The sequence below is a fragment of the Podarcis bocagei genome, assembly GCF_964188305.1.
Source record: "Podarcis bocagei genome assembly, chromosome: 5".
Classification (NCBI taxonomy): domain Eukaryota; kingdom Metazoa; phylum Chordata; class Lepidosauria; order Squamata; family Lacertidae; genus Podarcis; species Podarcis bocagei.
The window spans coordinates 61,100,765-61,113,734 of NC_138129.1; the positions used below are offsets into that span (position 1 = coordinate 61,100,765).

Genomic DNA, 12,970 nt, shown 5'->3' on the forward strand with positions numbered 1-12,970 from the left:
AGCCCTTGTGAAAGCACCATCCATCAAGCAGTAAGAGCAATGTCAGATAGGAGAGTCGTCCCAGTAAATTATTTACCACTCCTCAGAGTCCTACGATCTGTATGCTTACAGAAATGGAGAGGAGTGGCACAACTAGAAACCTTAGAGAACCTACAAGATTGAGAGGGGGTTAGCTTCAGATTTTATCAATGGATTTAGCCACTTTATTGTTCTTGGAAAGTGTTTCCAAGCCATTTTAAAGTGGTTGAAAAAATACTTTAACAGTGCAACCTTATATACCCCTGTGTGCACAAAGTATGTTCCACAAAGTTAAATGCAGCTTTCCTCCCTGGTACTGGATTGTAGCTTAAATGACCATCATTTCTGTGATGCTTATAGGCCATAGTTAGCATACAGAAGCAACAAAGGAAACACAAAACATTGCAGATATTTCTGCATGATACGAACCTATGTAACAATAATTATCCCACACTAAATTTCCACTTATTACTTATTACTTCCTTGTAATAAATGCTGGGATTATTATTTTTTTAAAAAAATCCACACCTTCAAGTGGTTTGCATTGATCTAAAATAATAAAAGCAGCAATATCAATATCACACACTAAAATGTAAAAACAAAACAAAAATGGAGTCAGTATTAAAACCTGGAGCTAAAACTGCCAGAATTAGAAGCTTTTTAGACTTTCCAGAAAGGCCAATTGTATGCATCTGTCACCCCTCCTTTGGGAAAGGATTCAATTAAAGAGAGCTGGAATGCTTACAGAAATGGAGAAGACTTCTTATGAATGACAATTTTGCCTTTCTTGGTGGCCGGTTCTGTAACCTTATTACTTCATCTCAACTCTTGGGGGTGAGGGAAATGAATACTGTATACAAGAAGGCATGGTGTCAGATAAATACCTTCCTTGTTCCTTAAGGGACTAAATATCAACATGACTTGTTACATTGCCTTTATTTATCTTGTTTCATACTCAGGAATTAAATTCTAGATTAAAAAATTAAATAATATATATGCAAGTTTCCAAGGCCCACAGTGTAAATGTACAGAGCTATAAGCCAAATGGTTAGGCCTTGAAAGTTCTGTGTCAAAATGATAACCAGGTCCATTGGGTTCGGGAGTCTAAAATAGTGGGATTAGCAGCATCCCACATAATAATAGTAAATGCTCAGATCAGACAGATGGTTTTAAACTCTGAGCAAATAATAACAAACAAAGTCACCAGCAGAAAGATACAGACATGTAATCACAAATATTTGTTGCTTTCTCATTGAAAGAGCCTGACAGTCAGCATCCAGCTAAATCAAACAAACAAATCTCTTCGCAGGAAAATGAATTAATCAGGTAACTATTGCTTTACTCAAATATGCCACCTTGTGTGATGTCAAATACCTATGCTGGGTTCAGAACATTGTTCCATGTCAGGATAAAACAATCTGGTTTGTCTACAGCCGTCTCTGCCCACATACCTGCTCTTTGAAGCTGCTCATCATTCAAGATCAAAGTATATTCATAAATTCCACCAAGGGTAGCTTCAGTAATGTAATGTGTTCCGTAGTCTCTGTAGAGTTCTCGATATTCCCCATAGCTGTACTCTAAAGGCAAGCGAAGAAGTCTCTGGAAGAACTCATGGTGAAGCATTAAATTCCGACTCTTCAGTTTATATTGGGCAACTTCCAGTTCGGAACGGGCATGAATAAATTTTCTAGACTAAATTGAAGCAAATGCATTCAAATGAGAGATAGGATATTTGTAAAGTCTTCCACCATTGCATTACAGGCCCCCATATATATTTATACATCCATAGATATATTTACAACAATCTGTGTTGCTGCTTGCATTAAATACATTTTGGAAATACAATAAAATATGAAAAATATATCACACTGAACCTCAGTATGAAATAAATGTACAGGTGATGATGCTGCTGCTTTGATTGATTTATTACCTTTTACATTTGTTTCAAGGTGACTTATAAACCACTACAAATAGATTTTAAAACGGTACAAAAACAACTGAAAATAGGTTTTAAAATGATACAAAATGAATACCAAAGGTTGGAAAAGTTGGTTGGAACAGCATCATCTTTAGTTGTTTCTAGAAAGCACAGGTATTCTCATAAAAGATGGGGGGGGGCGTGCACACATTCACTGCACCCATTCATCAGGTCTCCTGGAGAATCTGCACATAATCCTTCCATGAAAAGAGAACTGTACACATTTCCTAGTCAATATACATACTCCTCAACAGGCTTTGGGGAATGTGCATAGATTGACTGAATTTTGTACATTCTCCAGCTGTTATTTTGGCTGCATTTTGTACATTCTCCAAGAAATATGCACATTCCCCAGTCACTATGCATAGTCTCCAAGAAGCATGACTTTTACCCCCTTTCATATTCAGAAATGTCTGATATGTGCTCCCCAGGCTGCTTTTGGCCCACTGCCTAATCATACATGGCCCTCTGCATTGGGTAACTAGCAGGAGTGGATTTAGGATGGTGCAAAGAGGGGGCGCCATCTCAAAGCCCAGCAAGTGAGGCAATGGGCTTTGGGAAGGAAATATGAGGCTCTTAGAGTCCTTCCTTTTCCTTCCTAAAGCCTAGTTAGTGCTTTTCCAGGTTTGGGAAGGCTGTGGGAGGGCTCTGTGACTGCCTTTGGGAAGGCAGTGGAGCGTGCCAAATATTGGCTTTGCACAGGGTGCCATAGTACCCAAGTCTGCCATGGTTCACAAGCCTGTTCTGTGCTGCCCCACCAACCCTACTGAATAATGATTTTGCCTTGGTGAAGCCAGAAATAACACTGGGTTGTATGGTAGTCTATGGACTTTGCGACAAAGATATCCAGACTAATGTCTAAGCCAAAAATATGAGAAAATGTAATAGTAGAGTAACCTTCAAGAAAGTTGTGCCAGCTAGATGTATATTTTACATGGGGGGAGGGGGATATATGTATAGCTAACTGTATTCACATGATTCATTCATCGAAATAAATCTTCAAGTTTAATTAGGGAATTAAAAATACACTAATTATTCTGGCACTGAATCAAATTTCCTAATGCACTTGATAAAAATAATAATAATAATTGTCAGTGCTATTTTTCTAGAAAAAGAGGTGCCGTCACCATGAATGCCTCCCTCGTTCTCTTAAAATGGGAATGGTACCTGAGAGGCTGAGTTTCAGCTGGAAAACTCCCCTGATAATTGTGTTGCCTAAGTATCTAAATCTTATAACCATTTATTTTTTTTAAAAAAAAATTCATATCAGTGATAATAAGGTTTCTTCTCCCCATAATTTTGTGAGCTGAAGAATTTGAAGATTTTGTAGTGCTGAAATCCAGTCCCGCTTTTTAAGTATCAAGTGGTTTGTTTTGAAATAAATTCTACATGGATCGGTATCATCCTCCCGCAATGAAACTGCGAGTATTTCATGCAACCCACACTGCTTTCCTGAACAAGGCATTTCAGTGGATGCACCGACTCTTCCAAGGTGAATCGGCTTGCTTCAGTCTATAATTAAACTATGTAAGGCCTGCAAGCAGTTTTCATTATATATTACTGTCATGACTGCCCTGCAGTGGAATAGCTTGGTTTCTTTGCTTCTATTGCCATATTCTGAACTGACAGCACCTGTCTTGTTTCACCAGTCTAACATTAGCATGGCCTTTTATGCGCATGCTGACATCCCTCTGGAAATTCCAAGGACAGGAAGGCAGCCATCTCAGAAAGTACCCTTGGAAAAACAGATTCTTAAGCAGAAGTGAGCGGTGGGGCATTAGGGCTTTGAACCCAGCCTTCCTGTCAAATTCCTATCATACCTGCAGGGTACTCTCACACATCCCCTGTAGCCTTTTCCAATAAATGGAAATGCACACTTTCACATGGCCAGATCTTTTGCATACATCCCTCCACAGACGTTCATTCCAATTCCTTCACAATATATATGCTTGCTGCCCATATATATCACTGCACAACTTTCTTTCTGTGGAGCCTCCCTGAAATTATGGATCTATGTAGCATTCTGTTATTGTTTGTATGGCGGTTTGTTTGTTTTTAAAGTATATATAGATCACTTTTCAGGAAGACCTCACAAAGTGGTTGGCATCACTTTAAAAAGAAAAGGGGGAAAAGATTACCATACAATAAATACGACAACTCTTTTAGAAAAAAGCTGTTACTGTATCTTCTTCATTCCCCCTCAGGGCATGAGGTTATGTGATAGTTGGCATATAGGTTTATAATAAATCAATAAAAACATACTTTAAAATAAAATAAAATGGAACATCTGTTTGGGAGGGGAAAGCAGATAAGAGTGTTTGGATTCAGGGCCCCCTAGGTGGTCAGCACTGACACCGGTGACAACATGGAAATCCTACATATGAAGCCAGGACTGCAGAAAATGTGACCCAGCAAGTCATTGTAGCTGCATCCACATCATACATTTAAAGCACCACGAACCTACTTTAAAGAGCTATGGCTTCCCCCCAAGAATTCTGGGAGCTGTAGTTTTGTAGGGGTGCTGAGAGTTGGTTGGAGACCCCTATTTTATCCTCCTAGATCTATGATTTCCAGACTTGACACTGACGAGAGATGGATTGTTAAACCACTCTAAGAACTGTAGCTCTGTGAGGGAAACAAGGGTTTCCTAACAACTTTAAGCACCCTTAACAATCTATAGCTTCCAGTATTCTTTAAGGGAAGCCACAACTGTTTGAAGTGCGAAGATTGTGCTTTAAATGTATGGTGTGGACTGAGTAATGTGTCAGAATGATCCCAGACCTGAACCATTGTTTTGGAGCTAATTCAGAAAGGGTGATGTGACAATAGAAAGAAATCTCTGAATATAATGATTTTCAGCTCTAAATGTGGTGTGAAAACATTTGAGCAAAACTAAAAACACCCTTACTTTTCCTAACTTCAAAACACAGTACACAGTGTTTCTAAAACTGTCCATGTTCACTAAAATGAACCTAGAGTTATGGAGAAGCATGTTTACCGTTGAAGAAAATCGTTTTGTCCTCTGAATGTACTTCTGGTACCTCTGGTCATCATTACTGTAACCAACTTCAAACATGCCTGGTATTTTTATGCCAATGCTGAAGCTTTGTTGTTTCGCTTTTGCCTTGGAGACATTCTCTTCAAAACTTGAATAAGATTCATATTCAGTCAACGCAAATTCATACTTGCCTTTGGTCTAAACAAAAAACATGAATAAGGAACTTTTTGTATCCTGATTCCACACCTAAAGTTATCATAATTTTTGTAGTTTTCATTCTATATATTTATTGCAAACCAATAAAACCAATAAATAAATTTATTGCAAACCAATATTCTGTATGTGACAGCAAATAAATGGCATTCATAATTAAGTAAATACATAGTTGTCCACATGCAGACATGTTTTACACATAAGGCATATGGCTTGTTGGTAGAAAGTTAAGTGCCTCAACAATATATTACAGAAATATGTATTGCTGATTCATTAAAAGAGAGACAGAATCCTTAGCTGCTTTGCTGAAAATATGAAAAATCTTCCTTATGAAGGAAAAATGCAACTCATAATACCTGATATTATCTGTGGAGAGGTCTTCTGGATTATCTCTAACACACATATGTAGAGTACTTGAAAAAGCCCAAGTGACTTGGACTTCACATAAAACACGTATGCATAAAACATAAATATTTGGTTGAGCATTATTTTTACTTTAATAAATGACTTGATGTATCAACAATCCTAGGAATTTTAACTGCACATACAGCTCTTCAATACATACCTCTGCCAAATAGCTTTCTACATTGTATGGTTTTCTGAAATTGGTGTCTCCAATATACTGGGGAGAACATGCTCCAGCATAGTATTTATAGTCTAAAACCCATCCTTCCAGGTCATTTGTGAAAATATTTAATCTGGGGAGATGGGAAATGGATAAAGTTGACATGCTTAGACATTGGTTATTCAAAGTAAGTTATACATCTTCTTTTGGCTACAAATTTTAGTTCATATGAGGCCTGTTTTGGCCTTGGAAAAATGACACAATTTTTTAAAAAGCAGTAATGCAGCAAATGGGGGGGGGGGTGTCAAAATTGGGTCTGTAATAGCTGCCTATCAAGCATACTGATTTTCCCAGACACAGTGAACAAATTATATTCTGTTACCATCCAGGGGAGAACCTCCAAAGTATTCTGATTTTTTTCATACTTGCACTACTTGTAACCCACTAAGTTGAACAGAAGCCAGCAGTCAGGTGTGGCAGACCATGAGAGTTAAAATGGTTAAAACCTGAAACAGTTAAAACCTGTTCCATTGCTTCCTTTCTAGACGTATATATAGGTGGACAGGGCCTTGTGTGTGAGGCAGGCTATAGTATATGCAATAAAAACATAGCAAGTTGCCTTATACTGAAGTCAGACTGTTGGCTCAATCAGTTCAGTATTATCTATACCAGATTGCAGCTACTGTGCTTTCCAGAGGGGATGGGAGCAGGGGTCAGTGCACAGGAAACAGAGCAGCAGGACCCATCACCAGAGCCAGAGGGATCCTGTCTCCACAAACACAGCAGGCTCTGAGGTGTAAGGAGGAGCAGCAGAGTCTGTCTTGGAGGCTGGGGCAAGCAATAACCCACAGCCTATCTCCCTAGCTAGCCAGGTGGAGCTCGCTATGTGATTCTTCAACTGGAGTAGGCTCGGAACAGGTGAAGGTCACATGCCTCGTTAAGCCCAGATGCTGCAATCATTGAGGTGCTGTGTCTGCTCAACTAACTGCCTATGTTGATACTCCAGGATCTCTGTGGGACTTTGGGCATGTGGACTGACCCTGGACTGGGAACTTGACATACTGACTTCCCACCAGGTAGGCCAGGGGTTTGGGACACCCAGGGTGTAGATTTTTTTAATTTTAAAAACGTTCTAATATTAATTGTATTGGACCTTTGGCTAGAATGTATTAGTCCTCTTTTGGTGTGCCTGCATTTTATGACTCTTGCAATAAACTCCTTTCCTATCTGACCCTGTAAGTAGCACAAATGGTCACTCAGGATGTTTTACTACTTCTGCTTTGAGCTAGCATCGGGGTGAAGAAATCCAGCATCTCCTTGAGAGGTTCCAAGGAACAGATAGGGACAGGAATACCAACAACTGGGTGGAAGGCCTGGTTGCTAAGGAAACTCTGATATAGTAGGACATTTGAGACCCAAATGACCTGAGCAGTTAGGGGCACCCGAAGGTATTTGCAGGGGCGAAGTTACTGGTATGGAGCCATGTGTGTTTTACTTCTCATGACCTGTAACCTTTCTTGATGTTTGTAGGAGGGTGTTTAAGAATGTTTCAATGTTTTATAACTCTTTGTGTGCTGTGTTTGAGCTACTATATAAGCTTTGTTCTGTTTTTACTCTGGTCAGACCTTTTTCTGAAGTACCGTAGTGGTTCGGCTAGAACAACCATGTTAAGTTGAGCTATTAAAATAGTATCTAAGCTTGCTGTAATTCTTTTGGTTCCATGTTTTATTTAAAAGCTGTCCCCTTGCCTGGTAATGAACAGGTGGAGGAGAAGTAGATTCTTCCCATGAGTTGATGAAGGTTCAGATGTAGCTAAACTATATGAAGTTTCTAACACCTGTTGTAAAATTCTGCTGCAACAGAGTAACATGGCTACTTTTCTAGGAAGTATGATAATGTGTCTCAAAACCCCCCTTTTCTCTAAGCAGTCATAGAATTTATTGATAGCTCTTTATTGATAGCAGGAATGTGAAATCTCAGCCAGGCCCCTGAGCCAAATGTGGACTTCTAGGCCTATTTATCTGGCCCTTGAGAATCCCCAAAGTCATTTCCCCTCCCTGATTACCTCATCTCTTCCCAGGCCACAACCTCACCAGCCTAGTTTCACACCCTCCTTGAGTGTTTTTGGAATGTTTCCTTGAACTCTGTTAATTCCTCATAGTGGTCTGAATGTAGGGTAGGGCTGGGTGGGTGCAGTAACTAGCCTGCTGAATAAAGGTAAAATTTACATTTGTTGCTCTGCCTACTTTTACCTCTGGTCCCACCCACCATTGGCACATAGCTCTGGGGAATATTGCCCAGAAGTCAATGTGACCCTCAGGCTGGAAAAAAAAGGTTCCCACCTCAATTCTAAAGGTAGAACTGCAAATTGTTCCATTTGGCAACAATCCTGTTTCTGGAAATATAATGGAACTGCTTACCCACTTGCTAGCATTTGTATTCCCCAGTATTGTTCCATCTCCTGGCTGCACTTTTTATACACTTTCTTACAATTTCTTTCATCTGACTGATCCCCACAGTCATCATCTCCATTGCAAAGCAGCCTCCGATTAATGCATCTCCCTACAACACAGAGTGGGAACACACTAATTAATTGTTAATCTGATATTTCCCTTTAGCTCAATCAGTGCAATGCTTTGCCCCTGACCCCTGAAAATGTGAAGATGCAATTATCAATTTATTTCAGGGAAAGCGCTTGGCTTATCTGCTCCTTTACAAATTCGGGTTTAATAACCAGGCACATTTAATTGATTAGGATGAGTCTGCATAAACATTTTTGTAATATTATTTTGAACTTAAATTAGCGGCAAATTGTATTTCATTTCTTAGGCGAAAAGTCGTCACTAGCAGAAAGAACTTGAGAAATATGGTACAACTGTAATTGCAACATGCAGCCAATGTATAACCTAGCAATCTGGTTGAAATATAGAATGTACTGAGTATTGAGGATCATTGTTTTGAAAAGGCAATGTTTCTGTACTTTAGAATTGTGCTGAAATGCTTGAAAGCATGCTCGTACTGGCTTTGTTTGGATGTAATAATAAACTATGGTTTACTGTTACATCAATGTTCCTGTGCAAACCTCAGGCTCACACCTTCCCTGTTCTGCTTTGCACTGCCATGAGAAGCACTGCCAGCCTACCGCTAGGCAGAGTAAGGCAATTATCTCAGGTGCAGATGCTAGAGGAGGTTGCAGTAGTCCCTTTAAGTTCCTCCTGAGGCTCTGTTCCTCAACAATTCCCCTCCATTGGAGATTAGAAATATGTGTGCAATATGCCTAAACTAGCCTGCTGTCCTCAGGTGCACAGAGATATACATACAGACAGATGCTATCACATTGTATGTGTTAAAGCAAGACTTAACTGCTAGTTAGTTTCTGTACATGAAAAGGGGTGTGTGGAGCATGTTGCTATATGCTTCAGACAACAAGATGGCTTGGGTCAGTCCTGGAGGAAAATGGGAAGCTTTCACTTCCACTTTTTAATTAATGCCCGATTAGTGTTATGTCATAAGCTGGACAAACTGTGGATAGTTTTAACTATGCTTTGCTGAATGCAAACCTCACTTTATGATGCTGACTGGTGTCCATACACCTTAGTTCAGATTAGCTACAGTTTAGGATTCGGATGTAACATTAAACTGTGGTCAGTTGGAGATGGAGGTGAAATCTTCCAATCTCCTCACTGTACTTGTGCAAAAGAAGAGACTGGAAGGTGGCCACTCAAACCCAAGGCTTGCACTGTCTCATTTATGTTTTGAAAAATAACAGTTCATCATTATATTTGAATGAGGCCACTGTCTGCAAAAAGTTGAGAAACTGAACAGCCTGCACTCAATGTCCTATGCTGAGAAGCATGAGTTGATGGGCCATGTTTGAATACTAAACCTGGATCTATAGAAGTGGGTAAATACAGTGCAATGGCTTTAACCTTGGGTTTATATCCCTGTTCTCTATTCCCCAAAACTACAATAGGATGAGTTACCTACTAGTGATTTTTACTGCTGTATTTTAATCTATTGAAAGCTGCCTAGATTGGCTGGGGTAACCCAGTTCGATGGGTGGCATATAAATAAATTATCATTATTATTAGCACTAGTATATAAATATGTCCACCACCTAAGGATTCCTCATCCATAAAACTGAGTCTAAGCAAATTTGTACTGCAAATCCTACTTATGGCACTCTTGAGTCTATGTTTTCAAGACCTCCTTTCTGCCCTGCCATAACTCTTATTCCTGTGCCAACTTCATGCCTTTTCCCCTTCTCCTTGACCCCCAAGCAGCTCCTGGTTCTGCTTCCACTGCTTTCTTGGCTTGAATAAGACCCTGCCCTAAACTTCTTGAAAACTGGGACCGCCTGCTTGCTATGAAAGCAGAATCTGCCACACGTTGCATATAGCCTAATAATGCAAAGTCTCTTTCCCATGGCATCCCATTTGCATTACCAACTTAATGCTTCCTGCATCCTTTAATCACTTGCTGCAACCACCAAAAAAAGTACAATTTCTGTAGGAATTCCAAATGTTGCCATTGCATAAAAAACAAGCAAACAGCAACCTGGAGTTTCCTGGCTGCAGAAATCGAGACAGCACTGCTGTGTCTAATAAATCCTCATTTTTTTGTTTTATAGTGAAGTTTGAGGAGAAAGCTGATGAGGAGTAATTCTTAATATATTACGAATGTTGATGATTGTTGCTGCAGTATCTTGAAATTCTAGCTGTGTATAATATGAGTCATTAGAAGAGCTTGGGAAGGCAGTTTTCTTATTTTTCTTGCTGCAGTTTATAACCCAGAACAGATCTGAAATTATTTGCAGCCTGTCTAGAGCATCTATACCTCCAGCACCCTGCCATGTATACTGCTGGAAAATGCACACGCAGGCGTGATTACCAAGCAGGCTTGGGCATAATGTAATCCAATAAATTTTAACAGCAGACATGAGAGAAAGCACGTGAGCTTCATTTTGATCTGTATGGACCTCTTAAAATGAACCTAGAAAGGGAGCTGGGAACAAATAAATTTTGTTATGATAAAGCTAACAGAGAGCATATCATTTATGATTTCTGAAACATGACACCACCAGGGGTACACAGCGGGTGGAATTGAACATTGTGCATTGTGTAGGAACATGGACATTCCGTCTGCACAAGCACTGCACCTCGCAGATTGGAACTGTTTAAACTATGGATTAAATATGAGCATGTAGTATGCTGGTGTACACTGTGGACGTTACAGGCACTTCATTCCTTCCCTGCTCATGCTCTATATGTGCTGCCAGGAAACAGTCCATCATCTGACTTAGTCTGAACTCAGGCTTGTAGATTGTTTTCTCCCAACAAACCATAATTGGTAAGCCAATAACAACCCTTGGTTTCAATTCATGGTTTGTCAGGAAAGCAGCAAACCCAGATTGGAATTTAGTGCCGGACCCAGACTCTGGCCTGATTCCCAGCAGTGCAACAGCAGAAGTTGCTCACGAGAAGTGAATCGCCCGCTGTTTTGCATCATTCACCAGCACACTGTGTGTTCGCATATAAACCATAGTTTAGTTTAACTGTGGTTTAAAATGATGCGCAAACCAGGCCATTGTTGTTCCCTGTTGTCCCATTCTTCTTGCTGGTTTTATAATTATGTCTGTTTAATAATGCAAACCATATCAAATTTCAGTTGTGACAAATCAAACAATGTGAACTATTACTCTACAGTTTAAAAGGTCTGCCAAGAGTATGATTTCATTCACTCTATTAAGTTCAAATTTTCATTCACTCTATTAAGTTCGAATACAATTCAATACATGGGGGCTTAGCCACTGGCTTCAAATTTAGGAAAACCACTTCTTATTCACTAACCTGTGGCACACACAAAGCCTTCACATCTAACTGTATTCCTGCAAGGTCTGTTTGTAACGCAGTCTTCAGTTTCTTTGTCAGAGTAATCACACGGGTCACCGCCAAACTGAGAAGGCCGTTCCACATGGACAAATCTGTACTGTAACAGAATAGAGATTATGAATTCCAGGTCTCCTAAATTAAAAAAGGCATGTATCCCAGATATCCCTAGATCTCTGCTAGTGGCAGCACCAAGCATCAATGGCAAATATCAGATTTCTTCCTATTCCATCTCTGTGGTTAAGAAGAAGCCATCTGATGGCATTATATATATATATATATATATATATATATATATATATATATAATGATTAAATGATCTCAGAATCAAAGCAGAGCCCACTTCCCGATATATAGGTAAAGGTAAAGGTACCCCTGCCCGTTCGGGCCAGTCTTGCAAGACTCTAGGGTTGTGTGCTCATCTCACTCTATAGGCCGGGAGCCAGCGCTGTCCGCAGACACTTCCGGGTCACATGGCCAGCGTGACAAGCTGCATCTGGCGAGCTAGCGCAGCACACGGAACGCCGTTTACCTTCCCGCTGGTAAGCGGTCCCTTTTTATCTACTTGCACCCGGAGGTGCTTTCGAACTGCTAGGTGGGCAGGAGCAGGGACCGAGCAATGGGAGCTCACCCTGTCGTGGGGATTCGAACCGCCAACCATGCGATTGGCAAGTGCTAGGCGCTGAGGTTTTACCCACAGCGCCACCCGCGTCCGATATATACCAACTACCAAAACAATCAATCCACAAATCAATTTACAAAAGAGAAGGTAAAAATAAAGTACTAGTGTTAAAATTTATATCACAACATAGTGCAAGCAGTTTAACACTGTCTGGCCGCTGTGAGAATAGGATGCTAGGCCTGATCCAATAGGCTCATCTTATGTCATATATACACATTAATATCCTGTTAATGCCCAAGCAAATGTGTAGAACATATGTTTCCAAGTTGCTTTCAGAATGACGGTCAGGGATGTGTGTATGTTGTGGGTTTTTGTTTTTGCTGGTTTTTATTCAGGGCTATGTTCAAATTAAGGAGTTCTCAAGGCTAGATCTCCCATGATTATGTGTGTTCTATAGCGATTAGGATGGCAGAGAAATGTCACCAGGCAGAATGAAGTTTTGCACCTTCATAACCGTGCATTCGATCTCTAATATATGTGTGGGTTGTACCTCCTTTGTGGGTTGAGGGGAAGACCAAACTAGTACTGCTCAAAGTATGCAGAATGTTCTCTTTTTGTTGCCATACTGATTGGCAGATAGCTACCCTTTTTGCTGTTTGAGGGAATGGTTTCCCCTGACTTCTTCATT

The 12,970-nt window shown here is 40.1% G+C and overlaps 1 protein-coding gene across 1 annotated transcript in view; it reads right to left on the reverse strand.

Annotated features, from left to right (window-relative positions):
• C8B (complement C8 beta chain) overlaps positions 1–12,970 on the reverse strand; it is a 34,293-nt gene that overhangs the window by 8,879 nt on the left and 12,444 nt on the right. The window contains exons 3-7 of the mRNA XM_081195766.1: positions 11,622–11,760; positions 8,193–8,334; positions 5,773–5,905; positions 4,995–5,192; positions 1,470–1,710 (exon numbers count right to left, since the gene is read on the reverse strand). Of these exons, the coding sequence (XP_081051892.1) occupies positions 1,470–1,710; positions 4,995–5,192; positions 5,773–5,905; positions 8,193–8,334; positions 11,622–11,760 (853 nt within the window). The remainder of the gene's footprint in view (positions 1–1,469; positions 1,711–4,994; positions 5,193–5,772; positions 5,906–8,192; positions 8,335–11,621; positions 11,761–12,970) is intronic.